The sequence below is a fragment of the Trematomus bernacchii genome, unplaced genomic scaffold (genome assembly GCF_902827165.1).
Source record: "Trematomus bernacchii unplaced genomic scaffold, fTreBer1.1, whole genome shotgun sequence".
NCBI classification, from domain to species: domain Eukaryota; kingdom Metazoa; phylum Chordata; class Actinopteri; order Perciformes; family Nototheniidae; genus Trematomus; species Trematomus bernacchii.
Window position 1 is genome coordinate 8,047,919 of NW_022987608.1, and position 10,727 is coordinate 8,058,645.

The 10,727-nt window shown below is 40.1% G+C and overlaps 1 protein-coding gene across 1 annotated transcript in view; it reads right to left on the reverse strand.

Moving 5' to 3' along the window:
• The window catches only part of tmem178b (transmembrane protein 178B), an 82,301-nt gene extending 72,496 nt beyond the window's left edge, over nt 1-9,805 (reverse strand). Inside the window, exons 1-2 of the mRNA XM_034131235.1 lie at nt 9,741-9,805; nt 8,830-9,477 (exon numbers count right to left, since the gene is read on the reverse strand). Coding sequence (XP_033987126.1) covers nt 8,830-9,211 — 382 coding nt within the window. The 5' untranslated portion in view covers nt 9,212-9,477; nt 9,741-9,805. The remainder of the gene's footprint in view (nt 1-8,829; nt 9,478-9,740) is intronic.
• Between the last annotated feature and the right edge of the window lie 922 nt (nt 9,806-10,727).

Sequence of the window (10,727 nt, forward strand, 5' to 3'; positions counted from 1 at the left end):
TTACATAATGGTACAAGTTAGAGAAAAGTATAACTTGGACTTGGAAAGCCTCCACTATGTCATCAAAACCTTGAGTTGGTAACCACAGGCGTTAATGTTAAACTCCACTTGTCATCCATAAGGTGCAGGGTGAGTAAATGGAAGCTGGCAGTGTGTTAGTGAGTGAAGAGACGGGGTTAACTCCTCCTCACTCTGTCAAAAATGTGCCTTCTGCTCCAGCCCACTCATCTCCATTAAGCCTCTGACTGCCAATCACAAGTCCAGGACACCTTTGTTTCCATGGGGATTTCACGCTGTCGTGACACATGCCAGGCAGTTTGTGTTAAACGTACTGAAAGAAGTCAACAGGGCTGATGCGTGTTTGTGTCACCACCCACTGCTCTCATGACATTTATGTGGGCTAAGTTCATTTAAATTGACTTTTACACATGAACAACATTATTCTGAAATATTCCTCTGCCTCTCACTTAGCAATTATTGGGGGGAATGTTAAAGTTTCTATGTTGCTCCTTTCTTTGTCTCCTTAGCCATTGTATCTACCTCCCTTTAGTTTGTAATCTCCCAAATGATGGACCCATGTACAACCCTAGCGTCATAGGGGACCTCAAAATGTAGCTTCTGCTCTACGCAGATGATGTGGTTCTGTTCGCTTCATCAGACTGTGTCCTCCAGCACGCACTGGAGCGGTTTGCATTCGGGATGAGTCAACATCTCCAAGTCTGAGGCAATGGTTGTGTGTCAAGAGACAGTATCGGAGTGCATTGAGGGCATCATTTATTATTTATGATGGGCAAATAATGGTTTTTCTACATGTGCTGGGTGTGTACAGTATACCCATCTAAGTAGGTATCATGTGTATTGTATGTGTGGTAGTGTGCAAATGTCCTGAGGCTGCTGGAGCTGTGTTCTGACATGGCTGGACTGTCGGAGAGAGCATGGGGTCATCAAACATTGATGTTGGCTTGCATTGCTGTGGGGAAACAAAACACATTCGTCCTCCACATCTCTCTCTTTCTCCCCCCTCTCCTTACTCTGCCTGTGGTTATAGGAGTCATACTGACTTCATGATGAGTAAGTCTCCCAGCCCCTTGCTGCTCTCGGGCTCTGGCCTTTACAAACAGGCAAAGTTAAACCTTAACAGGAGTCAAATGTTCTGTACACATATTATGAAATTACCCTTGGACTAATATAGTCAGAACAACACAAGCGAGAGTGCTGGACTGAATGAACACCATACTGATGATTAAGCTACTCTCAGTGAAAATTCTGCCCATCTTAGCTCAGCCTTTATTAACTCATGTTGGTTTCCAATATGGCACTCATTCAAAGAAACAGCTCTTCAGCAAATAAACTGCTGTTGAAAGGAGATTTTACTCCATCCCTGCCCTGTTACTCCAGACCACATAGACTGCATAGCCTTCTACTGTATGCTATGCCACCCTTAGCTGTTCTAATGGGCTCCTTGTTCTCTTTCATAACCCCCCAGGATCTTTTACAAATGTATGCAAAGTGTTTCCAGTATTATCAGTTTCATTTCCATGTACTCAACTACCGACACTCTGTAAACGCCTCACGGCATTTGGTGCTGGCACTAGGCACCCTTTAGCTTCTGTACAAGAGGCACCAGGCTTTCGACTTACTATAATAGTCATCTGCAGCAATATTAGATGCGTTAAGCTAGTGTTTGGCCGTCCATTTACTCTGGCATCATAAAAAGATGTGCCGGGATGCGTCCAACAACCACAGGACTTTCACACAGAAGACCTAAAACACCACTCATTTACAGAAAGACAACTAGCAGTCTTATACCAGTACATCTGATTCATCCTGAAGTGAGAATGTGCCTGAAGCTTACAGTTTATTTTTCCAATTTTCATCAGGATTAGAACAGAAAATCTAAAAGCATTTCAGAGTATTTTAAGTGGGCTCAGCCTTTTGACATACTTTATCATACTTTGGCAGATTGCTTCATTGAAACCTAGTGAGAATACATTATTTGGATGTACTGTGTCAATGTAAGTCAGGAGGTATAAATGGCTGGAGCAGCATAACAGGCTTAGTCAGGCTGTCTTTTCGATCTGGTTGCAGACTGCAGGGGCACTAATGAGGAGGGCTGCCACTTATGTCTGAATAATTTAAGTGTTTCCATGAAGACGAGAGAACCCCTGTGTCTGCTGCTGTGGCCACAACAAACCATGTCACACATAAATAATGCCACTCTAAAACTTCTGCCTGGGGAATGTCAGGACACCGAAAAATTAAGTCAATACCAATACTGAAATTCCGTCAGTGAGGAAAAGAAATGGGGCTCAGAGCCTCAGAATACTGAAATCTGTATTTTATGTCATCTTTTTTTCCTTCTAATTTGTTATTATTTGGTGCAGGCACGAAACATACTACCAATAGAAATACATTGCTTCTAAAATCGTTCTGTGTCAGAATACTTAAATCTGTATTTTTTTAAATGTGTTTTTCCTTCTAATTTGTTATTATTTACATTGCTTTTAAAATCGTTCTGTGTGACACGAAAAAAATGGCGAAATCGTGTTGGTGAACACGAATCAATAGATTAATTTCGTGACTATAACACGAAATGCCGTGAGACTGTGTTGGATAACCAATACGATACCACAGTAAAATAATTCCCTTTGTGAAGTACCCTTCAAACAACTGTATTATTTACATTTCTTGACAAAGCTAGATTTGATAAGATAACATTTGAACATATTACAATCATTAATAAGTATTATTATTTAATTTAGCTTTTCCCAAAACTATTATTTACTGAAAAAGGCATACATGTATCATAATGTAACTGAATGGAACAGTTAGCTCTGCTATTTAGCAAGCATTAGGTGCTGCCAACCTGTTGCTAACAGCTAACAGCTAGCGTTTACTAGCTGTCCTTCCTCCGACTAATTTTCTGCAAATGCTACTGCCCTAAAAATAGTCAGACTGTCTTCAATACTGACATTAAGACAAACATTGAGGGATTTTGGTTAACTTTAATAAACTTAAGAAAAATGTGTGCATTTGTTTTTAGATCAAATCCATAATGCTAGCAGCAACTAATGTAGCCTTAAGCTGCTAGCATGCAGCGGAGATAAGGAGCAGGCTACTAACTCCACCAAGTTTTTTGTTATCAAACTTGACATCCCTTATGTGTCGCATTGCACAGAGATAATCATTTTAAAACATCTACAGCACAATATAGTCTTTTAGTATAAAGAAAAAAAAATGTCATTACATTGTTGTCACTGGAATTAAAGATCGAAAGCTGATCTTCTTCCAGCTTACTTCCCCTAATAATCATCCACCGGTCGGTCATCTAGAAGTGAAAGCAGCTGCCCCGTCGCCCTTCACCACTTCCATGTGTATATTAAATGAGCAGCTTTGGCAGCAGGCTCATTGGCAGGGCACCTATAAGGCACCTTTAGACTCCCGTTGTGTCTAATTCAACCCTCCCCATGATGCGTTGCCCCTGGGGAGCGAGGTAATCCAATCTGGAGCCTCTCCCTGCTCTTTCTGCTTGAACGGGACTGTGAATGTGTCTTGTTTGAGACCTGAAAGGCCTTTTCCTCAAAGAGCGACAACAGATGGCGTAAGATGAGTAGACCTCACCCAACACCCCCCCCCCCCCTCTCCTCTCTATGTAATCCTCTTCTCTCTGACATATACGTCGTCACAGCCACCCTTGGCTCTCCTCATCCTCTATCCCTAACCACTTTGCTGCTGTTTTATCTCTCCTTTTCTCTCTCCAGGAGGTTTGTACTTTGTGACAGACAGAATGCGAGTCAGCGAGCTGCTCCAACAGCAGGAGGTCACATATCGTGCTCATGCCACAGCATCAGAAATCGCTGACATATGCCAACTGTTCAGTTTATGAGTTGTCTGGTGAATTAACAACAATGATTAGATGCTGGTATGGCAGTGACCTATTTAGAAGAGGGGATGACTGCACACAAAACATGCAGGTCAACTCAGAACATATCAAGATCCTTTTTCTGTATTATGAGGTCCCGTTGAATTGCTACTATAATATAGTTACTGTGAGAATATCAATATGTCCAGATATGTTGTATTTACTATGGTCTGAAAGTAATGATTATTTTCATTATCGAATCATCTGTCAATAGTTATTTCAATCTATCTTTCCCTAAAAAAAATGTAATCCCATTAAAAATGTGTAATCCCAATTCGTTCAAATCAAGGTTTTGGTTTTTTAAATGTCTTGTTTCATCAGCCAAAAACCCAAATTATAAAATATATACAAGAAAACCATTTTTTCCCCATTTCTGCTTTAGGAATAAAAGAAATACCAATCAATTCTCAAATACTTGCAGATTATTTGTCAATTTATCAATTGATCAATTAGTTGATTTATCGATGCAGCTCATAGTAAAGTACATATACACTGATGTTTATTTAACTTTATATACACAATGAAGCATTCGAATAAGTAACAACAGTATAAATACTCTATATAGCCAATGAGTATAGCCATTTTCAAGAAAAATCTCAATAAGCAAAGTGATTTAAAATGATAGCTGCCATGTAATGTAAGGTAATATATGTACGTAGCTGTCTCTGAAGTGTCGTGGAAGAGAAGCTAAAAATGGTACATAGTAATATTTTACACTGTCATAAGTGAGCAAATACAAAGCCATTTGTCCATTGTGGGACACAAGAGTTTTTTATGTCTCTTGTATACAAATTGTCTGTAAAAATGGCTCCCAGCTTCATGACTATTGGATCCATTGAAGACGTAAATCTCGCCTCACAAATAAAGAATGTTTAAGGCTCAGTACGTCCTAGTACTGCGGGCCAGTAGCTTTCAGAAAATAGTCTAACAGAAGGTTATACTGCATTTGTTGGGAACAATCTTTGGTGCCAGAATACTCCGCATTTAGTGCTCCAAAAATAAGTATAAGGAAGGACGGTTTATTTGGGATTGAGTTCAAAACAACCATGTGTTCTTGGGAGTAAAGGAAAATGTCTCCTAGTGTTGCTCATTGATGTGTTTTAAAATGTTTATCACATAGGAATATTATATATTAGTTGGATACAGCGGAATACTTGTGATCGGTTGTCTGAATATGGGATGAGTTGGTCATCTTCTATCTAACACTGTTCAAATAAGCTACACTCACCCAATCTATATAAACTAACACACAACTACTCTAACTGTAACTGGGAGACTGAAATACAGACCAGGGCTTTTCCCCCTCCCCCTCCAGCTTCTATAAATCTGTCTGTTGCTAGATGGATGGATGACGACGGGGAGTTTGAAGTATCAGAATTGTAAAATATGATTGTAAACGTCAATCAGTATTGATCTGCGCACAGAGATATAATCAAGGGCCTTTGGATTATGAATCATCCCTCACATACAAAAACGAGTGTCGGTTTATTTATTTAAAAACTGAATTATCTTATTCCAACAGATGTTAAATTACTCTCTGTCATTTCGACATAAATGGTAAGACAGAAGAAGAGTCATTATGAAAAGGCAGAATCGGGCGGGTAAGTGGATGTAGATACAGAAAACGTACTGTTTGTAAAGCTATGATTTGACTGTGGGGATTAAAATGGATAAAAGTGAAACAGCATGTGGCGGGGAAGGCTTTGCAGTGACCTTTGACCTCCCAAAATCCCTTAAAAATGAGTATTATGTTCTTTCTACAACACATGTTAACAGTAGACAAGGCTCATAATGTTATATGTCACTGAAAGTCACTGTACATTTGGTTTGGGTTGAAAGGTTTTCTATTTCCAGTTGCCCACTTGGTTAAATAACCCACTAAATCTGGCTTTTGTTTCCAGTGGGAAAGGTTGCAATTGGCATTTGTTCCTGGAAAGAATATCTGGCTCAATGCTCTGATGAAGAGCATTTAAGGAAATATTTAACAAATAGAAATTCAAGGATTTTGACAATTATTATAATGTATCAACATACAAACACTTAATATGCTCTCCTTAAAACCACCAGGCCCTAGTCAGACAAAAGCAATTGAACTTCCTGATGATCGTAAAACACACATATTTCAAAAGCAAATAAAACAATAAATCTCATTAACACCATCACTGCTATTCTTTCAGTTGATCCAACAATTAGCAAATCTGGTTAGAGAGTATGAAAGAGAGATTAAGTAGTCAATAGAAAGTAACTATCACTGTTTACTAACACTGCAATTGTGACTTTGATCAAGACTGGATCCATTTTCAAAAGAGAGTAACGACACTCGCATAGACTTCTGTTGAAATCTAAATGTCATGGAGCGACCAAGCAAATTCACTGTTGAGTTGATGAAATTATGCATCTTTAAGGAATTTAGAGCTAGGTTTAGCTAGGACAATATCTAATTTAAGATTGATTTTAATGTCTGTTAGCCATGTTAGTAACATTTTGCTCGCTGAGATGTTATGTCACGTTAATTGACCTAAATTTTGCTCAACTTATTTGCTGTAGAAGATTTTTTTCTTAACACATAAAAGGGACACTTCCTCTCTTAGTTCATCAACCAATGAAACCAAGGTAATGGACTGATTGTTGACATTGTTTGCATGGTTGTTTTCATGATATCACTACATGGTAGCGAAATCATGTAGTGTCACAACTTTTTAAATGGCACTGAATGTGAAGCATCAGAAAAAAATGGTATACTCACACTGCCAATGGTAAAGGTTTTTAATGTCTATTTAAGCAAGATTTCCCGTGTTTGATAAACCTTCATATATGTGCTAAATATGTATGATAGCAGTAGCAGTGGCAGTAGAAACAGTTGTAGTCGCAGCAGTAGCAATAGAAGTAGAACCGTTAGCAGTACAAGAAGCAGGACCAGTAGCAGTATTAGAAGGAATAGAAGTAGAAGTGGCAGGATGTGTGGCAGTAGTAGAGCAGATACGTACTAGTAGTTATAGTAACAGTAATAGGTGTAATTGATGTTGGTAGGAGTTGTGGTTGGCTTCTGGAAAGTCACTATAGCTGAATGTGAGCTGTAAGTGCGAGTTGATTCCACTATTGCTGTTGAGCACCCACACACATAAATAATCTCCACGGTTCCATCCTTATTGACCCATCAAGGTGAAGTTATTGTCAAATGCATCATGATCACAAACCGCGCTGTACTTTTCCATGCTGATGGAGCTGAGAGCTGGAACAGATCAAACCCCTCTATGGAGGCATTCATCTGATCACTGAGCACACTCACTGTGGGCTGCCCATTACTGCAGATGGTAAGCCATCAAGACCATTGAGGCGTCCTCAAAGGAAAGCACAGCTGCAGCACACACACGCACGTATTCAAAGAGCACACACACCCTCGCCTCATCCAGCAGCCTCCATCAGAAACATGACTGTCTTTTAACACAAAACAAGTCAGTGTAGCACCGGGAACACACATAAAAACTTGTATTTGAGTTCAGATTATATGATTACTTTTAGCGTTGGTCAGGAAAACAGGAATCACGGTGGTTGTTTGAATGAACTCTAGGATTTACCGACAATTGAACGATAGATTAACTGTCATGTTTCATACTGTGATTGCTATGACCCTCATATCCTGGATCAGCTCAGTAATATTTCATCATGTTTCCTGAAATGTTGGGAACCCCAGGATTAAATGTTTATTTCAGAGCATGTATAAAATAATGACAGGTTGTTTTGTCTTACGACTTCTCATTTTGTTGGACCATTATTAAAACAAGACCGATCATTCAGATGTAATCCAAACAGTGTCACCAATTTATAGTTTGTCCACCAAAGACCACTTGATTGACCCGGCTTAAAACATTGATTTTTACATTTGAAATGCTCAGTAGGTTTCATGGCCATAAGGAAAACATCTATAGATCAATAATATAATGTTGATGACAAATCTAATAAGTCCATCAAGTTTGGTTGTTTGTGTTCAGGTTTTTAAAAGGTCCTGGTTAAATATAGTCTATATTAAGCAGACTTTTTATTCCCAACTATCAGTTTCTATCTAAAAAAACATGTATAAATAAGACTTTACAAAGAAACTGAAGGTGTTTGCTGAGGACAACAATATTAAACACCATAAATCAATTATTTAAACATTTTGAAAATGCAAACAGAAGATGATAAAAAAAAACAAGCCCTTAGGCCCTTTTCTATGTCAGAAATGTAGTTTTAACACTGCGATACTGTGGGTATTAAGCAGATACCTACACTAATCTGTGTAAAGTTTGTATTATTCCAGCATTAAGAATAGGCTACACATGTCAGAGTGTGGGGGGAAATTGGGATTTACTTTAGTTAAACCATCTCACTTTTGGACCCTAGCAAGTGATTACAGCCACAGGCCTGTATACTGTACATTTAGACCTATGTCAGTCAGTCTCTAGACACAGAGCAAAGGCTTCTGGGACAAATCAACTTACTCTTGATGGACAATATAGGACCTAATTAAAGGAAACAACCTTGAGTTACTGACAAGCCCATACTCCCTGAAATGATTATGTCATTACTTGCAGTTGTAGGGTCAGAAGAGCACCACTTCTACAATAAGATCACGTATAGGCTACTTTAACCAGCGTCACAATTAACATGCACCCCTTTCCTGCAACATAGCATGAGCCCAAACAGTCTGTATGCTTATACCACAGGACGTTCATACCAACTCACTCATATAGACAGTGAAGATGTGGACAAACATTAGTTAGAAAATAGCTCCATGCCCTTGTTCGCCCTTTGGTCACATAATCAATCACCAATCTAATTCATTTTCTGGATACATATCACATCCTTATTGTGTCTGATATGTCTGCAACAATAACTCTTTATCTGTCTGTTTAATTCATTCCTACCTTTCCGGATCTGGTCTTCGATTTCTTGGTCGAAGCCCACTCGATGGCATTTCCTCCACAGCCCCATGTTTGTAGAGTTATACTGCCTGCTGCACTCATCCGCGGCGCTCATGGCGAACAGCTGCCGCCGGTTCCGGGCAAGCAGCAGCTTCTCCTCCCAGCGGGGCAGGCTGCTCCGGCTGGCCCGCAGAGGCAGGCTGTTGTTGGGAATGTAGATGAAGCCCGGGTCCTTGCGGCGGCTGGAAAAGCTTCGGCACCGCTCCCTGTATCTCCTGGCGTCGGTCTCGTACCAGTGGTCGGAACACATCGCCACAGCCAGCATGCCCAGGGCGCAGAGAGAAAGAGAGAGCCCGGCGTAGAGCAGCAACTTCCCGGCAGCCATGCTGTCACAGCCGCATCAGCACCTCGACAGACGGACAGCTCCTCTGCGGCTTCCCCGCGACTTCAGCTCACATCACCTCTGGAGAGCAGGACCATGATCGAGGTGTGGAAAGAGAAGGCAAACCTCATTGACTGACAGACACAGTGTATTCCTTTTATTCCGGTGGTGTGGGCTTCACGGTGACAACGTCTCTTCCTGCGTGGCTTTGCAGCAGCTCGGCGGAGACAGAAGACGCTTATCTCATCTCATCTTCAGCATCCATCCGTCTAAACAGGGCGACACCAACAAACACACTTAAGCATAGCATTCGAGTCTAGTCAAGCATATTATCATTCACACCAAATGCACCTTCACTGCAAAACCGTCACTAAATCAAACGATGGACAAACACGGGGGCAGCTTTAGAAACTGCTAGAGAAAATCGTGCTGCAGGATTTAGCAGAAGCCTATTTACAATACAATGGCATAGCCTACTAAAACAGCAGCATTATACGACTTACATGGCGGGAACCGCTTTGATATAGCCTACCTGGTCTATCCAAATTGAGCCCATGCAGACCGCAGTCCATCAGCAGGAGAGGGGAGAGGGATCAGTCAGCATCCCCAGCACGTCTGATAGGATGACGGCCTGTCCGTGGACCAATCAACGGCCAGCTGTCTGGGGGAGCACCGAGTTAGCTTACATGCTACATGAGATTTGATTTGACAAACTAACAGTGGTGGAATTTCAAAAAGGTGGGCTAAATGAACTCAAGTACTGTACTTAAGTTCTTTTTTGACTACTTGTGCTCACATTTAGGCAACTTCTACCATGACTTCTTCCAATACATTTTCAAGGCAAATGTTGTAGCCATAGGCTACGTAAAACTCCACTACGTTAATTCAACACTTAGCCTACAAGTTTGAGTGCTAGTTACTAGCCACTTAGCTAGTTTCGAGCCACTAATATAGTTTCTAGCTTCTTTGTAAATACAAAAAAGCATGATATGCTCGTGTAATATGATGCAGTATGCTACAAATCTACCCTGGATTGTAAAAAGTAACTTAAATTGTTTAATTTGTTTGGGTCAATTATGGGCCGACACCTTTTTAGACATATATATTAACTTTACAAAACTATAATTACAACAATTTCTTATACCTACTATTATTGCGCTGCTATTACTATCAAGGTTTTCCTTTGCCTTCATTTGCAGTTTGAAGTCCTACAAAACTTGATTCCTTTTTCAATGGCACATTTATTTACCTTTAATAACATTGTTTTAATAGAAAGAAAAAAGTAGTGTATAATCCCAGATGGCTAAATGTAAATCAGCAACTTTATGAGGTGATATTATATTAGACTTCACCTCTTGTTGTGCTGCCCCAAGTGGCCAACAATAAATGATTAGCTTTAATGACCCCATGGCCTTTTCTGTATCATATTGATACTCACCAGCAATAAATCAAATTCTGATCTCTGGACAAACTTCACACTTGTATCCCCACTGGTGGTAGCCAAAGGCAGGTTATGAGA